The sequence below is a fragment of the Nomascus leucogenys genome, chromosome 19 (genome assembly GCF_006542625.1).
Source record: "Nomascus leucogenys isolate Asia chromosome 19, Asia_NLE_v1, whole genome shotgun sequence".
NCBI classification, from domain to species: Eukaryota; Metazoa; Chordata; class Mammalia; order Primates; family Hylobatidae; genus Nomascus; species Nomascus leucogenys.
In genome coordinates, this window is record NC_044399.1 from 47012454 (window position 1) to 47033700 (window position 21247).

General features: G+C 36.4%; 1 protein-coding gene across 4 annotated transcripts in view; it reads left to right on the forward strand.

Annotated features, from left to right (window-relative positions):
• Positions 1 to 346: 346 nt before the first annotated feature.
• The window catches only part of THUMPD2 (THUMP domain containing 2), a 43541-nt gene continuing 22640 nt past the window's right edge, over positions 347 to 21247 (forward strand). The window contains exons 1-7 of one of the 4 annotated variants that reach the window (XM_030799986.1): positions 347 to 509; positions 7901 to 8036; positions 9420 to 9829; positions 10447 to 10639; positions 11034 to 11111; positions 12950 to 13002; positions 17667 to 17754. In XM_030799986.1, coding sequence (XP_030655846.1) covers positions 11064 to 11111; positions 12950 to 13002; positions 17667 to 17754 — 189 coding nt within the window. In that variant the 5' untranslated portion in view covers positions 347 to 509; positions 7901 to 8036; positions 9420 to 9829; positions 10447 to 10639; positions 11034 to 11063. The remainder of the gene's footprint in view (positions 510 to 7900; positions 8037 to 9419; positions 9830 to 10446; positions 10640 to 11033; positions 11112 to 12949; positions 13003 to 17666; positions 17755 to 21247) is intronic. The other 3 variants (XM_030799987.1, XM_030799985.1, XM_003262771.4) reach the window with 3 other exon arrangements.

Here is a 21247-nt window from a genome sequence, read left to right on the forward strand (position 1 = left end):
GGAATGGAGGAAAAGGCATTGTTAGATAGGGAGAAATCTAGGCTCCAGCCTCAGCTGTGCTGCTAACTCGCTGTCTCTTGACCTCCCTAGGCATTAATTTCCTCAATCTACAAAATAAAGCAACTGGACTGAATTATCAATTCTAACCCTTCCACCTGTGATTCTAACCCATTCCGGTGCCTAATCACGGAGGGGACAGATGGTCAACCAGGAAGACCCATAGGGGCCACAGAGGGCTGATGCGACCCTCCCGGGCTCTCCCTCCCCCTCTCCCTCCCCCACTCCCCTTTGGCACCACCCGCCCCTGCGCGCCGCCTCCGGGAGCGAGCCGCGCGCGCCCGAGGCCACGTGACCCGAAGCCGCGGGGGCGCGCCCGAGCCGCCATGTCGGAGGCGCGTGGAGAGCCAGGGTCCAGGCCTGAGGCTGGCGTCCGATTCTTCTGCACTGCCGGTCGCGGCCTGGAGCCGTTCCTGATGCGGGAGGTGCGGGCGCGGCTGGCGGCCACGCAGGTGAGTTGGCCTCGCTGCGCGCCTGGGGAGGTGGGCGGCCCTGTCCCTGCCCTGTTGCCCACCCAAGGCCAGTCGTGGACGCGGGAAAGCGACGCTGGCGCCCCTCTCTGTTCCACGCGACGGTCGCCGCCCCCCGAGGTTGACTGGCAGGCGCTTCCGCTCCGGCCGAGAGAAGCCACCATTCCTTTCTTTCCTTGCATAGCAAATCCAGTTCCTTACTTCTCAGGGCTCAAGTTTTTAAGAGAGGTGTTGAGTAAAGTTATTTCCTGGATTCTTTAAAGTACTAAGTAGTGCCTGTAATTAGAATCTGGCCTGTCAGTTAGAACCCTTCGCTCTTTAAATGCAAGCATAATCTCCAAGTTCAGTTACCTGACTTTTTGTTAGTTTCTTGACAGTGATTGTATTTTACTTCTTAGGATTGTTGTGAGGATTAAATGGTATAGCGTATGCAACGTACACTTTAAACACGCAGTAAATAGCAGCCAGAAAAATATTCTTGCGGGCCTCGTAGTTATCTGTTGTTGATTTCTGTGAAATGAACAAAGTTTTAAGCATCGGTTTAGGTTTTAGAACGTTGGAAACTGGTTTCTGGAAAGTAGGGGATGAAGGTGTAATAGAAAAGGTATCTTGATGGGGTGTATGGGACGGTGTGAGTGATGTATTCTTGGAAAAGGAGAGCTTGCTAAATGAAATTAACCCCTCCACCCTGGCAGCTCCTACAGTGTGGGAAGCCCACAAAAGGATTTTCTGCAGTGAAAGGTTGGAGTCATGAAGAATTATGTCAGTTTTATTAGACTACCTGCCACTTGTGTTTTGGGTCACAGAATTTAATAGAGTATTGAATGTAGCTAATCTTAAAAAGCAACCATATATAATAACTACTGACATTTATTGAACATTTAATATGTGTCAGGCACATGTTCTTAGATCTTTACCCTATATTTATTTGCGTACTTTTCACAACAGCCCTGTAAGGTAGGTGTTCTACATTTAACAGATGAGAAAAATGAAGCACAGGTAAGTCCAAGAATTTATTCAAGTCATGCAACTAGAAAATCGCAAAGATGGGATTCAGACCCGAGCTGGGAAATCAAGAATGAGTATATAATCATGTTCAAACCAGGCCCACTGTATGACCATGACATAGGGCTGCGCTGGCTTGTTTTTTTAAATGCTAACTTAGAGTGCTTGGTATGAAAGAGAGAGATAGCTTGACTCAATTGAATATGTAGGATTATTAGAAAAAGGAAAGACTCTCTGCTTGTTCTCCATCTTCTCTAAAGAAAAATGAAATGGGGAAAACTTTATTACCAGGAAGAAAATTCAATTAAGTATAGGGAAAACTTTTTGACAGTGAGAGTAATTAAATGCCAGTAGATTTGGGAATTTCCATATTCTGCTCTTGTATGTTTGAAAGATAGATGGGTCTGGAAATGGGATCTGAACAAATAATCTCTGAAATTCCATCCCAGTTGCTCTGTTACAAAGTGAACTCTCAAAGTTAAGGCAATCCTGAAATAACAGTGATGACAACTAACATTTATTAAACACTTAAAATGTTAGACAAGTTATGTGCATGTTATGATTTAATCCTCAAAAGACTCCTATGTGATAGACTTTTACCTCCATATTTTACAAAAAAAGAGAAAATTGGGGCTTGTCTCTGAGTCTCTCTAGCTTTAAAGCCCATGTGCTTTACCACTAGGCTAAATTACCGTGGGAATCTTCCCTGGAACATTGGATGTAGTTTATTTCTGTAACACCATGGTAGAGTATGTATGGTCTTTAGAATCAAAAGACCTGTGTGCAGATCTTATATATTCCTTTAGTGGATTTGTAACTTTGGGCAAATTACTCAAATTTCTGAGCCTCAATTTTCTTGCATGTAAAATAGAGATGATAGCTACTTTAAAGGATTACTGCAGTCCCTGAAATAAAGATAGCACAGGTAGCATGGTGCCTAACAAATAGTTGGTGCTCAATTTTAGTTCTCATACAATGAGTTGTACAGAAATACTTAAAACATTCTTTCAATGTTAAGAGAGTGTTGGAAACTTTGGATCACATCAAGGAAATTAATATTCTAAAATGTAAATTTACAAAACAGATCAAGAATGATTAAGAAAGTAATCACTTCATCTTAATCAGTGTTTTTCCAATTTTTGTGAACATAATCACTGGGGAAGCTTGTTGAAAATGAGTATTTCTGGGTGCCAGCCCCAAAAGGTTTTCTTTTAGTAGGGTGGCTGATAAGCCCAGGTGCTACCATTTTAACATGAAAACATGCTCCCCTCTCAGATAACTCCAACACACAGCTTGCAGTGGAAAATTTCCTGGGTATTCTTTTTAGCTTTTTATCATGGAGAATTTCAAAAATATACAAAAGTAAACAAAATAGTATGCCGAATCCAGCCTGGTATAGTGGCTCACGCCTGTAATCCCAGCACTTTGGGAGGCCGAGGCAGGTGGAATACCTGAGGTCAGGAGTTAGAGACCAGCCTGAACAACATGGTGAAACCCTGTCTCTACTAAAAATACAAAAATCCAGGTGTGGTGGCATACACCTGTAGTCCCGGCTGTGGGGGAGGCTGAGGCATGAGAATTGCTTGAACCCTGGAGGCGGAGGTTGCGGTGAGCCAAGATTGCACCACTGCACTCCAGCCTAGGCGACAGAGCGAGACTCCATCTCAAAAAAAAAAAAAAAAAAAAGTATGCTGAGTCTCCATGGTGTACTTTAACATGTTCCTCTATCCTCTGTATTTCCTGTAAGTTGGAATTCTGTAAGTTGTATCTAGAACTTGGTCAGATTCAGGTTTGATGTTTTTTCTCCCCTGTGGTTGTATGGCAAATTTCTTCATAAGTCCCTGGATGATGTTAAATATTTAATTTACATATCTACAAATACATATCACTTAGACTACTTTGAAGAAATTAATACATTGAGAAAAATTAAGCTTTATAATGATGTTTCATGTATTATTAAGTACTGCTATTTTTTGTAAGACTAGTAGTAGGAACAGTTATTTTAAGATAAAACTGAATGTTGTAGAGATATCTCTAATGTCAGTTCACCAGAAGAGTCCTGTCAGTTGATTCATTGGTCTTTGTAAACTCACATATCAAACACTATTAACACAGGTCCTGAATAGGCCATATAAATTTTTGTTTTTTAATGGTGTCATCACAGTCGAGGGTAGTGGGGTAGAATTAAGCAGGAAGTCAAGTTATTTCATAGTTATTTTCATTTAATGGAATAATTGCATAAGGTTGCCTTAAAGATTTTCTGCATTCCCTTTAGATTGAATGCCTCTTTTTTTTTTTTTTTTTTTGACATAGTCTTACTCTGTCGCCCAGGCTGGAGTGCAGTGGCACAATCTTGGCTCACTGCAACCTCCGCCTCCCGGGTTCAAGCGATTCTCCTGCCTCAGCCTCCCAAGTAGCTGGGATTACAGGTGTCCAGCTAATTTTTGTGTCTTTAGCAGAGACAGGGTTTCTGCTAAACATATTGGCCAGGCTGGTCTTGAACTTCTGACTTCAAGTGATCCACCCACCTTGGCCTCTCAAAGTGCTGGGATTACAGGTATGAGCCACCGCGCCCAGCTGAATGCCCTTTTTACAAATTAAGTGAAACATATTTTTGAATTCCTTCTTCTAAAATAAACCAAAACAAACTCAAACAACACCTTAACCCATCACTTAGCACTTTCAAATTAATTTTGAAACTAAATGGCATCTGTAGAATTAGGAGACCTTTGGCACCTCCCTATATCGTGATATGTTTTTGCATAGATTTAAACTTTTTAAAAAAAAATTGTGACAGGATCAGGCTCTGTCACTCAGGCTAGAGAACAGTGGCGTGATCACAGATCACTGCAACCTTGATTTCCCCAGCTCAAGCAGTCCTCCCACCTTACCCTTCTGAGTAGCCTCTTGGACTACAGGCACATGCCACTGCGCCCAGCTCATTTATTTGTTGTACCAACAGGGTCTGTGTTGTCCAGGCTAGTCTCAAACTCCTGGGCTCAAGCAGTCCTCCCACTTTGGCCTCCCAAAGCACTGGAATTATAGGCATGAGCTACCACATTCAGCCTAGACTTAAACTTTTAATCTTTGTGTTAAATTTGAATCCATGAATTTTAAAAGAAAGGAAAAATGCTGTTTAGATATGCTAGCAGATAATAGAGCTGTTATTAATAAAGGCTGTTACTTCATCTTCGGGAGTGTTATACATAAAACCAGCTGTTTTTAGATACTTGGTTATGATTTAATTCTAGATAGAAAAAACAGATTGTATATATAAATAAATTTTCAGGTAAGAAACATGAGAATAAAATATTCCAAATGCCTTATTTCTCCCTGAGTGTTGTAAATATGAACAGTTATAAGCAATAAACTAAAGAAAAAGAGAATTAGTAGCTTCAGCAGTTTTTGAAGTCATAAGCACCAGAATTCATTCTTCCTACTGTTTTAAGATATAATACCTATCTTCACAAAGAGTGAACTGTTTAAGTGCATTCATAGATAGGATTATTTGATTCTCACAGTGACAACTATTTTACAATCTATTAAACTACAGTAAGTCCTCACTTAATGTCATCAGTAGGTTCCTGGAAACTGTGACTTTAAGCAAAAGGATGTATAATTAAATCAGTTTTACCATAGGCTAATTGAAATAAACAAGAGTTCCTATAGCATATTTCTGGTCACAAAAATTTCACAAACTTCTAAATAGGTTATTTAGAACACTTCTAATAGTAAACGCTGAAATAACACTTCTAATGTTAAACATTGAAATAAATGTAAGCTATAAATACATTTAAGAAAGATTGATAAAAACAAGATAATTATTTATCCAACTATTCCAGTTCAGTTATTCCAGGGTTTTCACTGGCCAGAGCCTGTCCTGGCAGCTCAGGGCACAAGGCGGGAACCAGCCCTGCATAGGATGCCATCCCATTGCCCGGCACACTCACACACACCCACGTTTACTTGCACTGGGACCACGTAAACATACCAGTTACCTAACAGGCACACTCTGGGATGTCAGAGAAAACTGGGGTGCTCAGAGAAAACCCATGCAGACATGGTTCACCCGGACAGTAGCCCTGGCTGGGAATTGGTATTTTTTCTTACCAATATCATAATGAAACGATGTTGAACAAAACAGGTTACTCAAGGACCTGCTGTACTTCTGATAACATGCTTATTCTAAAAGAAATGTAGGCCTTATGATAATTCGTAGAATAATGTTGCTGCTTTTGGTTTTGAGAATGTATAATTCTTAGAATAATGTTGCAGTTTTGGGTTTCGAGAATGTATTTGGCATTTTACTGCACCAACATATACTATTATGATTTGATGCTCTAAATAAACTTTTTGGGTCCTCTTAATTAACTTAATAGTCATGTTCTTTTTGGAAACCACTTGCCCCAGGGGGGAAATATATATTTTTTTAAATGTAAATATATATATTTTTAAGTATATATATATTATATATATATATGTGTGTGTTAGAGAAAGCTCATCGGATAGAATGCTTCCCTTGATGTTTGAATAAGAAAAGTAGATCTTTGTACAAATAAGTAACTATAAATACCTAGCTCACTGGCTACTTAGGTTAAAGTCACTGGTCTAGATGTCTGCATCATTTTACTTGTTTACAGAATTTGAAACTTAAAACCATACATTTTCAGTAAAATATTTAGTTTGGTTCCCCCAGAATCTTAGCCAAGTATTTCATCTGTTAAATTGTTCTATGATGGCTTTAGTATCAACTATATTCTTATGTCGGGTAACAAAATCTGAATTTTTGATAATTTACTTTTTGAAACTTTGTTTTCAAGTTTCTAAGCATTTTGAAGTATATACTTTAGTTTTGGGAAAATGTCACCTATGTAATAAGAAAGAAGTAAATTCTAGAAACCAGAAGTTCTGGTTTTGGTTACTTCACTATCCCCTTATATATTGATTCCTAAACATTCTTTTCATTCCCTGCTTCCTCCCATAATGTCATTGTTCCTCCATCTGTTTTGGTCAGCTGCATTGCCGTAAGCTGTTCGAGTTTTAATTGGTACCAATCTAGCACTTCCTCAGGAGAGAGTCTCTTTCATCAGCCTGGAGTAGCAACCCCAGAAATTACCATTCCAAGAGCTTAATTAGATCTTGGCAGATCCAAAACAAGCAAAAACCCTTGGAGTTCAAGTACCCATGGATGGTAGCTGCCTTAACACACAGGAAACCCCACGTTCCCTGGTGTCTGCGTTTTAGGAGATTATTTAGAACCATGTTATTCAACTGTTGGCCACTGCTAAAAAGAGAACTCCAAGAAAGCCCACATCCATCCTGGACTTAAGAAGGTTGGGTTGACCCTAAAAGAGTTAAGATTCCACTGGTATTGAGCACCATTTGTCACAGCATGTTAGGCTTCCTGTGAGTCAGTGCTCTTTTCATTTTCCTTCTCTTGCCACATATCCATCCTGTCTCCAAAACCTGTTTCTGTTTGATGCATATGTCTTGCTTCTATTCATTATCTAGTTTCTGCAGCCAAGTATCTCATCATTTCTACCTTAGTAACCTACTTCTCCCTCTAGCATCACATTCTACACTCAGTCCTTTATGCCTCTTCTAAAGTAATTTTTTCTGCCAGCTAATTCAGTGCTGTCACAGTTTTCATCAAAAGTCTATAATGGTTGACCATTACCATTCATGGTACTCAAAATTTCATAACCATTTGTCAAGCTGGCCTAAACTACATTATCCATCCACCTGACACTATCAATCAGCATAATAAAGCAAATGTTGCTTACAGTTTACTTCAGCCAGGTTTTCACTCCTACTTCTGCATCTGCCCCTTGTTCTTTTGTTAGAATCCTTCTTCTCAAATCTTACAGGATTCTTTCCCAAGACTCTTTGTAATGTCGGCTTTCATATTCATTGCTACTTAGTGTACTTACAGCTTATCAATGCATTATAATGTTAAAACTTTTTAGTTTTCTTCTGGATTTAATTCAAGTTATTGTCTTATAAATCTTATGTTTTAATGTGTATGTCAGTGTGTGTCTATTATTATTCAGGATATATGTTTTATGCTTCCTGGTAGCCTACAGGTAGGTCTTCAATAAATATCCACCTTGGGCTAGACACCTAATTTGTCCAGTACATTATACCTTTCTTTTGTCTACTTTTAGTGGTGATAGAATCTACGTTAGAGGGTTGTTATAAGGATAAGGAGGAAAATACCTATTCAGTGTTCCTAGTACAGAGCCTGACAAATAGTAGATACTTCAGAAATGGTTTTTATTTTTAATTTAGATGCTGTATCTTAAGAGGGAAAAAAATATGGTTTTTACACTGACACTGGACTACATTAAAAGCTGTTTTTCTATTTCTAGGTTGAATATATTTCAGGAAAGGTTTTTTTCACCACCTGTTCTGATTTGAATATGTTGAAGAAATTAAAATCTGCAGAAAGATTATTTTTGCTGATTAAAAAGCAGTTTCCACTTATTATTTCTTCTGTAAGTAAAGGTATGGCTTATCCATATGCGTGTTGCTTTTACTCACATGATACATTGTACTCCAACATTTTCTGCTTGATAATGTGTAGCCATTTTACGCTTTAATATTCATTGACATGTGTGGGATCATTAATTATGTATTTTTCTGTATTTCCTGAATATTATCACCTGATTGTAGTAGAATATTTCTTCTCTTTGCAACCTGCGTGCTGCCTTTTTTATGAGATTTTAATGTCCTAAGCCACATTTCTTCTTTGAGAATTATGATCAGGTACCTTTTCTAGAGATATATGGTCAGTTGCATTTATTTGGATTTAGAAACATGAAATAATCCAAAATGCGTTATTTTAATAGTAAATCAGTGAACATCATCGCCTTGTAAATTTTAACTGTGTGATATAATTGGAAAAATACTGCATAGTAAAAATTTCTATTTCTAGGACCTTAAATGTTTTCGATAAACTTATACCCACTTATCAAGCATTAGAGATAAAGGGGGCATAAGAGATTTCTTGTCCACTCTCTAAATTTTATAAATATGCTGCTAAAACAACATATGGATCTTGATAAAAGCAGCAAAACATGGTCAGACACTGCAGGATTAAACGCTGCCGTAAACTTCAACTTGAATTACATAAGAGATCACATATTTATAGCCTATAATAAACTATTTTAAGAAAGACGCAAATGGCAAGAAATCAACACCAAGCAGAGAAAATTGTTTTAAAGCAAATCCCAAAGTATTATACTGTGGGGTCAATATAATTCCTCCTAGTACTCTACACACATTCATCTTTAAGGAAATACAGTAATTTTAATCATCTTGATGACCGTGGTTCATCAAGAAGAGATTAAACTTTGCTGAGCATACTGGCAGTGTGCTAAGCTATGAATGGGTTGTGAGTTACTTTATGGAAACGCATTATAATATACTTATTAATATAGTGTGGGCTAAAATGTAACAGGCCCAAGATTCAGCTCCTCTGTTTCTGAGCTGAGTTTTTCAGTTTATTCTTTTCTTATAAAAAGTTAATTTTTATAGGGAAGATCACCATTATTTCAAAGATTGATAAACACTCTAGGTCTATGTATATATTGAAGAGATACATATATTACCATAGCACAAATAATCTTTCTAGGGTATTATATGGTAATTCTATAGGAATTTTAACACAATATGGATGCTATATATACAATATAAGAATGAACTTTATTCTGCACAATATTCTTATGGTAAATGGAATATGAACTCCAAATGAAAGTGAAGTTATTCATGTAGCAATTTAATAGAACTTAATTCAAAGAAATAAAGGTAATGGAGTTTGGGGGTGATGACTGTAATAGATGGTCTTTGAAGCTTCAATATAGGATCAACACGATTTTTCTTATTTAGGAAAAATATTTAATGAAATGCAAAGACTTATAAATGAAGATCCAGGAAGTTGGTTGAATGCCATTTCAATTTGGAAAAATCTTCTTGAACTTGATGCAAAAAAGGAAAAACTTTCTCAGAGAGATGATAACCAACTAAAAAGAAAAGTGGGAGAAAATGAAATCATTGCAAAGAAATTAAAAATAGAACAAATGCAAAAGATAGAAGAGAATAGGGACTGCCAGCTGGAAAAACAAATAAAAGAAGAAACTCTGGAGCAAAGAGGTTTTACCACTAAAAGTGAAAACTTTCAAGAAGAAGAATTTCAGAATGACATAGAGAAAGCAATTGATACTCATAATCAGAATGACTTGACTTTCAGAGTATCTTGTCGCTGCAGTGGAACTATTGGAAAGGCCTTCACTGCACAGGTATGCTTGCGTCCTAAAGTGGAGCCTGTCGCCCAGGCTGGAATGCAGTGGCACAATCTGGCTCACTGCAACCTCCACCTCCCAGGTTCAGGTGATTCTCTTGCCTCAGCCTCCTGAGTAGCTGGGATCACAGGTGTGTGCCACCACACCCAGCTAATTTTTGTATTTTTAGTAGAGACAGAGTTTCACCATATTGGTCAGGCTGTCTGGAACTCCTGACCTCAAGTGATCCACCCACCTCAGCTTCCCAAAGTGCTGGGATTACAGGCGGGAGCCACTGCGCCTGGCCTGGGGGGGTCCCATTTTTTTAAAGAATTAATTATTCTTTAGATTTAAAATGAGATGCAAACCTCTCACAGAACAAATAACCAGGCCCAGACAATTAGTTCTTATGGAATTAAATATCTTTAAAACTACATTTTCCTTTTAATTTTCCCTAGATGTTTAAGAGGAATGGTATGCCATTCTAAGTAATGACTTTCTTATACGTTCTGCCTAAAAATTTCCTTAAATCTACAGATGTGCTTTGTATTTGGAAATCCTGATACCATAGTCCTCAGCTTTTGGGGTTTCTCTTCAGTTCAGCTTTGTGCTTATTCAGTGGCTACTCTGCACAGGTCCTGTACATGGGATTGTCACCAGGACCTAGACTGCAAATGCACGTGAGGTCTCAGCAATGTAGAGAAGAGCGAACACCACAAACTGTTGCCATCACCAGACCTCATCAGTTGGCCCTTACAAAGTTCAGTGATGTTAAAGGCCATTGGTCTGAATACTTTATCAACCTTAAAATCAGTCAGACCCTAAAGGGTGAGTCTAATGATACTAATCTGATAATTTTTAAACACATAGGCTTATAGTAGCTGACACAGTTAATCTTTCAGCTTGCATCTATTTCCTGAAACCCAGAATGATCATATTTATCAGGTCATAATCTAGTTATTTCATATGCCTAAAATTATAAGAATATAGATTATGCATGAGTAGACATTAATGCCGTGGGGTGTATTGGGGGCTAGGGCAGGTAAAATACAGCCTTACTGCCTTGAATAGAAAATGCTTTCATGTAAAATTTTAATATCAGAACTCTAAATTGCCATCAGATAGCCTGACTTGATTTTCTTATAGGCTGTTAGTTTTGCTTACATTTAACCTTAAAATTTTCATTTTTAGTATTCTTTTCTTTAACTTGCTGCTTTTCCAGGAGGTAGGAAAAGTAATTGGAATTGCTATTATGAAACACTTTGGATGGAAAGCAGACTTGAGGAATCCAAAATTAGAGGTAATGAGTATTTGTTTTATTTTATATACTTGTAACCTAATTCTTTAAAGAGAGTGTCCTGTATTCTTATCATACTTTTCCGTTTTATTTTACAGTTGTAAAAAGTGTATCTACAGGGATCCAGCAGTCCATTTTATCTTTAGCAGTGGAATAGTACAGATAGTTTTGCTAGCAGTTTTCACTGAGAAAATGTCTTATCCAAACTCCAAAAAAAGATTTTTTGGAATGGAGTTGCTGGTCACAGTTGAAGAAAAAAACATTTATTATGCGGTTACAGCGATGTTCTCTATAGTCTCTATAATACACACAAGCTATGATTTTAAAAATTTTAGCTGATGTTAAAACAACAAAAGTCCTACACAAAATTCAATAGTATGTTAATAGTGGCTTTGTTATGGGTATGGGATTATGTTTTTATTTTCCAAAATGAATTTAATAAGGTTACAGTATTTTTAATTGGAACAAACAAGTATTTGTATGGGGAAACAAAAAATATTCTTTGCTATTTTTTGAAAGCCATCTTATAAAGTTGACATATAACCAGTCATTTTCATGATTCATTAATTCATAAATTTATTTATTGTTATGTAGGTTTAAATGGAGTAATAACTGGTCAAATAAATCAGAACATTGTGTGTTTTATTTTTAGATTTGCTCTTGTCTGACATTTGTCATTTTAAAAAAATAATACCTGGTATATATTTTTTTGTTGTTTGTCATACTAAATATTTTGATCCCAAGAATGTTTTGACATACGAGCATCTTTCTCTTATCTGCCCCTTTCCAATTCTTAATCATCTCCTCTCTGGCTTTCTCGTCCCAATCTCCCTGAATCCATCTCATTGTCTCAGAATTGTTTTTCTCATAGATTATCTCATAAATAAATATAGCAAATTCAATTCCTATCAGCCATTTAATGCAATTAATAATAGCTATTATGGATAGAAATAATTAACACAAAATTGGCAACACAAAAATCACATGTAGTAAAATTTGTCACTAAAAAATTGACAGAAGAATCAAATCTCAAATTTCCTTCTGCAAAATTGATAGGAAAACATTTGTAGTGGGAGAGGCTATTCTTAATAACATTTAATATGTAAATGTCATATCTTTAGAATAAATTGTCAATAGAAAATAATTCTAATAAATAGTTTTGCTAAAATGCATAATATATAAAATTGGGAAGTTTAGCTGTGATGTATCAGTTAATCAGGTAATTAGATTGACCAAATGGAATCACTCCAGGTAAGTCTTTTCTTGATGAAATTGATCAATATTGGAATAATTCTGATTAAGCTGCTAATATTTAAAGTTATCTTGGGATGAGAATATCAGGGACCATATATTCTTGAGGTTCAAAACAGCATTTAAAATCTTCTGTAAACCTTATCAGGCTACAGAAGTAAGACTCTAGCTTTTAAAATTTTTTTTTTTTGAGACGGAGTCTTGCTCTGTCCCCCAGGCTGGAGTGCAGTGGCGCGATCTCGGCTCACTGCAAGCTCCGCCTCCCGGGTTCACGCCTTTCTCCTGCCTCAGCCTCCCGAGTAGCTGGGACTACAGGTGCCCGCCAACACGCCCGGCTAATTTTTTTTTGTACTTTTAGTAGAGACGGGGTTTCACCATGTTAACCAGGATGGTCTCGATCTCCTGACCTCGTGATCCGCCCGCCTCGGCCTCCCAAAGTGCTGGGATTACAAGCGTGAGCCACCGTGCCCGGCCTAGGAGTTTCTTTTTAAAACATAGATCATGTAAGTTTAAAATGGAAATTTCAAATTGTCAGTACTTTGGTAATGAAGTTTCTTGTTCCATTCTAACTTCTGTGTTTGTTCTTTCAGGTCTTTATACATCTAAATGACATTTACTCTGTGGTGGGGATTCCTGTGTTCAGGTAGATATTCTAAGCTTCAGGTTTGTCCCATAAGACAGATTGATAAATTAAGAACTTATGTTTTTTATTTACAGCATGAATGAAGCATTGATATAACAGAGAAGGCTAAAGGCAAAGCATTTGAATTCTTTGCTTAAGACAATAAAGTATTGTCATGGAACTCAGTGGATATGATTTGAACTGACCAGTTAGAGCTGGGAAATATTTGGTCATGGTAATCTACTGATTACATGATTAATACTGAAAATTTTATCTAGTTCTATTATTAAATGGTTTTCACAGCCCTATACCTATACCTGAAAGGCTTCTAGGCTGCCCTACTCCAGTGCCTTTAATTTGAACAATTTTGCCTATATGGTTTTTTTAAATTCTGTGACAATTTTAAAGACAGAAAGGGTGGAGAAAGCTAAAAGATGGACATATTTCAGCAATTATATTAAGTATAATTATTGATGATCATCAACACGAAAGTAGGAAACACTAGCAAAACAAGCAAAATATAAAATGTATATTTTTTTAAATTTATAAAGTAGTTAATTTTTTTTTAATACTTTGACCCCCAAAAAGTGAGCCTAAGCATCTAAAAAATTTACTTAGGGACCGGGCGCGGTGGCTCACGCCTGTAATCCCAGCACTTTGGGAGACTGAGGCGGGCAGATCACGAGGTCAGAAGTTCAAGACCAGCCTGACCAACATGGTGAAGTCCCGTTTCTACTAAAAATACAAAAATTAGCTGGGTGTGGTGGCAGGCGCCTGTAATCCCAGCTACTCAGGAGGCTGAGGCAGGAGAATCACTTGAACCCAGGAGGCGGAGGTGGCCGTGAGCCAAAATCATGCCACTGCACTCCAGTGTGGGTGACAGAGTGAGACCCCGTCTCAAAAAAACAAAAAAATTTAGGAAGAGTATCTCACCCCTAGCAGTGCTGATTGTGGTATTAATTAGATTCTTACCACCAAATAAAATAACTCATTTTTAAATTATTATATATAAAAATGCTAAATTTTGTGCTCTGTATTTAACTAATATAACTTTATATTAATGTTTTTTAAAAGGTATTTGATTATTTAAAATTATTTTAATGCTTGCTAGAAACATTCAAGACGTCATGCCATGGCATTTCAAATAATAATTGATAATGTACCTTGAAGTTTACAAATAAAAGATATGTATTTGAAAATTATGACTCAGACCCTGAATGAGCACTGGTTGAAAATGAAGTTACGATAGATGCTCTGTGTTTAGTCAGTTTGACTACTTCAGTGTAGGAAGGAAGCAGTCTCAGTGATGAGTGTTGGCTAAAAAGAACAATTTACTGGGACATGAAAAGGGAGACATGAAGACTTGCACAACAGATAGCACTGGACAAGAGAAGTGACAGTGGATAACAGAAACTGCAACCTGGTGACCCTAACAACAGAAGAAAGTCTGAAATGATGAAACAAAGTAGAGAGCAGCCATGAAGTTAGAGGATCACATAAAAATTTGTCCTAAGTTCTTAAAGACATTGTTCATATTTGAGTTTTACTTTCTTTAAAGAAAAAAAAATTTGGATATCAATAGCCCCATGAAGCATTAACTGTATATAGCTGTTGCCACTCTACACGTCACCTACTACAGTATAGCATAGCAGATAAGAACTGTGGACTTGAATTCTATCTTCTCCACAGATTATTATAACTCTGCAAGTTTGGGCAAGTTATCATATTTCTCTGCTATAAAATCAGGAAAATAATAGTACCTACTTTATAGCTTCGTCCTTGGGATTAAATGAGATAACCCACGTGAAAATCTTTCCTACTCTTTCTAGGATACAGTAAGCATTGAATAAATTTCAACTTTTTTATTTTTGAAACAGTTCATCAACTAGGAGGGGAGGGGAGAGGCATTTACTGGAGTAAGATTAGTTCAATTAATTTTAATTGAGCATCAGTTGTATACTTACTGTATGCAAAGCATTGTGCTAGACGCCCAAAGTTCAAAGACGAAAAAGATGAGTATTAATTTCAAGGAATTCAATCCAGTGGTAGCACAGATCTGTGATAAATGCTTGACTAGAGTTAGGAAAGAGAACCTAACTCTAATTGAGGACCTGTGAGCAAAAAGATAAAGGATTGTCCCTAAGAGGAGACTTGAAAGCAATAAGAAAGGGTATGCCACGTGGACAAGAGAAGGAAACGGTATTACAGGCAAAGAATCTCTGTGCAAAGGCACAAGGTATAAGGAAGCTTGATTTACATGGGGGATGGCAGGTAGTTTCAGTGTAAATGGGACATAGAGAAAGTGGTAGAAAATTAGAAACAAGCCATGAAGTGCCTTGTAAGTATGTTCAACAGCTTGGATGTTATCCTTAAAACAATAAGAATTTGAAGCAGAAGAGTGATGTGATCAGATTTATGATTTCAAAAAAATTACCAAGAAAATTATATTTTTAAATGAAAGAGAGAAGGAGAGGATTTAAACTCTTGGAGGTAACAAAAAGGCCATGAAATCAAAAAATAGTTAAGGAGTCTAGAATAATTTTAGATTTCTGATTTGAACAATTAGTAAATACTGGTATTAGTCACTGAGATACAAAATGTAGGGAAAGAAAACAGTGTATTCAGTGAAAAATGTCCAAGTAGATATTTGAAGTTACAGATCTAGAGTTCAGGTGACAAGTGTAGACTGAAGAGGTAGAGTATGGTACCCAATATATGGATAGTAAGTGGCACAAGAAAATGAAGAAACATATCAATATATGAAATCCAAGATAGTGTATTCAGTTTATACCTGTTGACTTTGCACTACTTATCTTCCACATAAAAATGTTCAAGCGCATATTTGAAGATAAAGATCTGGGGTTCAGGTAACAAGTCTAGGCTAGAGATATAGATTAGGACGTCTTTGTCTTGGTGGTACAAGGTGTACAAAAGAAAAAAAAATGCACACATGCGGAGAAGAGAATCAAAAACCACATTTATTTTTGAACCGTGTACATTAGCTAGATTCTGTGAAAGTAAAGCATTATTTTTATTTTCAAGGAGTTTATTTCTGAACATGCCTTCTTTTGAATAATTTTGTTATGCTGATATAATGGGGCCCTTTTGTTGAAGTAATGAGATAATTTTGCCCGGGTTTAAGCAAAATGTGAACATTCACTTTTGTCAAATATTAGTAGAATTATGTTCCATAAAAACTTCTATTAGCAGAAATATATACATAGTTGTTGAAACTTTGAAAGATTCCATATAAATTCCTGCTGCTTAGAAGAGCATTTTTTCATATATATGGACAAAGCTGGTTTTCCATACTGCATTTCCCTTTTTGGTATCTAGAATGCAAACTCTGTTTTATAGTTTTGGCATCTAGAATGCAAACTGTGTTTTATAGCTTTGGTATCTAGAGTGCAAACTGTTTTATAGCAAGATAATTGCTAAGCTTACCCTGTAGAAGCAAAATTCACTGGCCAAAATATTTTATAGTGTTTCTACCTGTTATAGTTTACAACCCTGATTCCAAATGTATGTACACAGTACTGTTTACAGTGTGAATTGTTATTTCTTGAAAAAACCTTATTAAAAAGCCAAACTCCCATGGGTTTGCCATGTAGAACTTCCTCATTATAATAGCAAGTATACAGTTACACTATTTTATTTTAAAGGGGTATATCATTTAGTTCTAAGATTTTAAGAGGCTTGCAATAAATACAAAAACAGGATAAGTTACAAAGAAAGATGAGAAACAAAATGGTGAAAGAAATAAATTTTTAATATTCACATACCTAGAATTCTGTTGAACAACTTTAAGGAGGGTTTGAAGAAAATCATGGCTTTCCGTAACGTTCGTAGAAGACTTCTCTTGGTGGTTTTGGAACAAGCCAACCCCAGAACAAACCAGCACAAATTCTTGACATACTTTACCAACAAATTGTAGAAGTGAACTAGAAAAGCTTGGAAAGTTGAAATTTCCAAGGAGATTCTGCTTGTTCATTGCATTGGAAAGATAGAAATAATAGATGACATTTTGAAAATTTCTATCAAATCTGGAAACATTGATGTGATAGCGGCATTGATGAGGTGGAGAATAAAGTGTGAAGTGATGCTTTTTGGAGACCAGTGAACTCATTTAGGAGATGTCTGCTTTGGCCCATCATCCAGTAAATTATTTTAGACAATGCAATGTCATGCTTCATTTCATCTTTTGGGAAAGATGCAAATAACCAAAAAACAAACCTACAAAAGGGACTTTTTATAGAAAACAGATTTTAAGGGTTAGCATCCCTTCAGTTCTACTTCCCATACTACATTTATATCACAAAATAGTACATTCCCCTTCATGACTTCAAATAGCAAAAAAAAAGGTCTACTCTGTGTGGGAAGACAGGTAAGTATAAGAAAGATTTTCCTCATGTGTAATTACATTTTTATACATTAAATACATGAGAGTGTAAATTTCAGTTGTCTAAAAATTTACCTTTCTGAAATTCCACACTGGCTGGGTAGACAAGGTGCCCATTAGAGAAGGAATTTTTGTAATAAGACTGAAACATTGTCTAACTTAGGGAATACTTTAGTGTATGTTGGATGAATATGTTTAAATGATTCTCAGATTTGGACAGGTAAGTCATTTTTATATCTTGTTGTTCAATGTGTAATAATATATAATCAGATTCTTTTCTTTGTAGGGTTTCCCTAGCCAGCAGAGCTTACATCAAGACAGCTGGACTGCGATCTACCATAGCGTGGGCAATGGCATCTCTGGCTGACATTAAGGTAAGAAAAATGTTTTCCTTCCTGTTAATAGCAAGGTTCTTTTCATAATTAACTATACAGTCTCTTATTGATGGATATTTATGATACTTGCTTTTTCTTTTCTTGACGCTTTTTCTTTAGCTTCTTTTCTTTTTGTCATCGTACTTACAAACTGCTGCAGTCATGCTTTTATATATTGTTGAACTTCTGAGAGTATTTTGGCTCTGAAAAAGCTGAGTCAACAGTTAGCTACATTTCATTATTTCTAATGTTTTGTGTCACAGTTAGAAAATGTGGCCTGTAAAACCTGATTCTTAAATTTTAAGTTTGTCTCTGTGACCAAGATCTTGGTCAATTTTTGTAAATGTTCTATGGACATAAGATGATTTTATCTTCTAGTGAAGAAATGTTCTCCATTATTTTTACTTACTGTATGTTTCACTGCTCCATTTTGAAAGAAGTTTTTGAAATCTCATTATATTGTATTTTTTTAAGTTTTTGCATTTTTATGAGTTGTTGAATTATTCAGCTGCCATGTGGCTTGGTATATACATGTTCATGACTGTCAATACATCATTGTGAAGTGTTCCTTTTTGTTACTTAAGTCCTCTTTATCTTGGTTAAGTTTAAATTTAAGTCTCACTGTCTTACTAATATTTTCACTCCTTTTTGTTTGCGTCAGCCTAATATTTCTTTGCCACTGCTTTTTTTTCAACTTTACATATTTTTTACAAACACACAGTTATTTTTACTCCACTCTGATGGTCTCCTTTTCAGTGAGAGAATTCAGTAAATGTTGTGACGGATAGACTTGATTATATTCTTCCTTTTTTTGTTCTGTTCATAACTTCTCACACTTTGTTTCCTTCTCTTATTTTCGCTAGTTTGACCAAGTTACTTGCTAATCATTTCATTGTTCTCCTTGTGGTTAGAGATTTTACTTCGTTGTTCTATTCCATTAGAGTCCTTTTCCCTGCTCTCTTAACTAAATATATATGACTCTACTCTTAATTTAAAACAGAACATCAACTATTCCCTCTGCCAAGACACACTTTTTACCAAGGCACTCCAATTTTCCCCAACTTCCACCTCTTCCCTGTCATAAGATGAGACCTTTAGAGTACTTTTTTCCCTTCTCCTCTCTACAGTGAGACCTTTGAACATTTTTACCCCTTTCTCTCCCAAGCCCCAACTACTAGAGAAGCTAAATTATTTATTATGTACCAGAACTTTGCTTGAGTATGCTCTTGGGTTTCAAAAGTTCTTAGCACTTACACAGCCTATTCTTAATCATTAGATAGAATTGCACATAATACACACACATTTTTGAATACACACACACAAAGATACATTGCAAGGTGTGTTGCTTTTTGCCATTTCTCTTCTTCTCTTTGTCTTGCCCTGTTTGAGGCCTCTGCTCTGGTTTACTTGTTGCTTGGGTAAAGTCTTGTCTTAGGTATTTTCCTCAAATGTGTTATTTAAATGATATACTGTCTGAATTCCTTTGTATCTTCAAATTTCTTCCTGTTATCCTGGGTATATCTATCTTGGCTGGGTATAGGATTCCTGAATTGCAGTTCTTTTCTCTCAGAGGTCTATAGATGCTGTTCCATTGTCATTTAGCTTCCGGTGGCACAGATGAGCAGACCATGCCAGTGGGATTTTTCTTTTCCTTTATAACTACTTGGTTCCTTCTTTTTGGAAACTTGTAAGATGTTTCTCTTTAATCTTAAAGCCCAGGAATGTCACCAGAACATGCTTATGTATATGTCTTTTCTATTTAGCCCAGACCTTGGTGAGTCTTAGATTCTGGCCATCACTTACTGGCTGGGAAGCTTTGGGCAGGATACTCAAGATCTTTGTGCCTCAGTTTCTCATTTGCAAGATGAAAAGAGTAGTAATATCTCATGGGATCATGACAAGATTAAATGAATTAGCATTAATAAAATGATTAGAACAGTACCTAACATACAGAAAGTGTCTAAGTATTAGCTGCCATTTTGGTAATAATAAATAATTATACCAAAATTATAGTTAATAACTAGAACTATAATTACTATTTCGAATATATAATTATAAAAATTATTATTTATTTTTAATTCTCCGGCCTAAGCACTTTTTCTTCCATTATTTAATTATTGCCTCAACTCTTTGGTGAATTTAACTTTAAACTACTCTCTTTTTCCTACTTCTGAAATTCCTATTATGAACATGTTAAGCTTCCTGGCTCTATCCTCCAAGTCTCCTATCCTTTTGACATGATTTCCGTCTCTTTATATTTTGACCCTGCATTTTGAGTTATTCTTGAACATTATCTTCCAAATTACAACAAGAGTCACAGAGACATGCTCTATTTTATTTATATTTCTAGCTTAAAAAAAGACTTTTTAGCTTCAGAAAGGTATGTGTGTCACATTTGAATATCTCTGAAAGCTCTTCTTTTATTCAAATATTGATTTGTGTTTTCTAGTAATTAGTAATTCTATTTTACTAGGTGTGTGTTCTGATTATTCTGCCTATTTACTCTAAAACTACCGAGGGACCTCCTCCTTTTTTTTTTTTTTACATGTGCCTTGGTTTTTGTTTGTGTGTTTTGTTTTAGCTCACTGGGGCTAAAATGTGACTGTTAAGTATTTTAAATGGCCAGAATCCTATAAATGGTAAAAGGCAAATGGATCTCTGGCACCCCAGGCTCAGCAGTGTAAAGAGAATCTGTCAGTCCTGCTGAGATACCTGGAGGAAACTTCTCTATTCACTGACCTCTCTTTGAGTCCATAGATCTCTGAAGACCAAGCTCTTCCCTAGTTCCACTGATTCTCCCCTCTGGGTTCCACTGCTGTTCTCTAATCACTACCCAACCCACAGCAGGGAGGCCCCACACATGTTCCTTTTTCTGGGACTGTGACAGAGCCTAGGGCTTCTCTTAGCGCCAGTTGCCTCTAGGTCTGAGCATCACTTGGCTCAGCAGAAGCAAAAAGCTTAGAGTTGAGAGTGGAGGAGGGAGCCTCTTTCAGCTTACCAGGTACCCAGAACCCATGATTTTCTTTTTTTGTTTGATTTAAATCTTTAGTTCAGATTTTCTTAGTATAGAGAAAGAGGTATGGTTAATTTTTTCCCAAACTGCCAGTGGTTTCACCAGAGTTTGTATTTAAATATAAATTTATATAATCACCTACACATTTGAAATGTTACCTTTGTTTTAATATAAACATGTTTTTCAGAAAAGTCAAAAGGAAATGATCAAAAATATCCAAAGATAATGCTTGATAAAACTTTTCCTTACTGTGAATTTGCCCTGGGACTACAAAAAGTAAGAAATGTCTCTCTAAATGTGACCACTGGCAAAGGAGGTCTGTTAAAGAACCCAGGAAATGGCATAGTAGAGTTCTTTTGGAGGGAATGTGGTAGTGACCCACAGTCTAAGTGACCCCAGTATCCAACCTGATCCATTTCCTTCCTTGGAGCTTGGTACCCAGAGCAGTACACAGACAGCTCAGCCTTGGGTAGGCCAGTG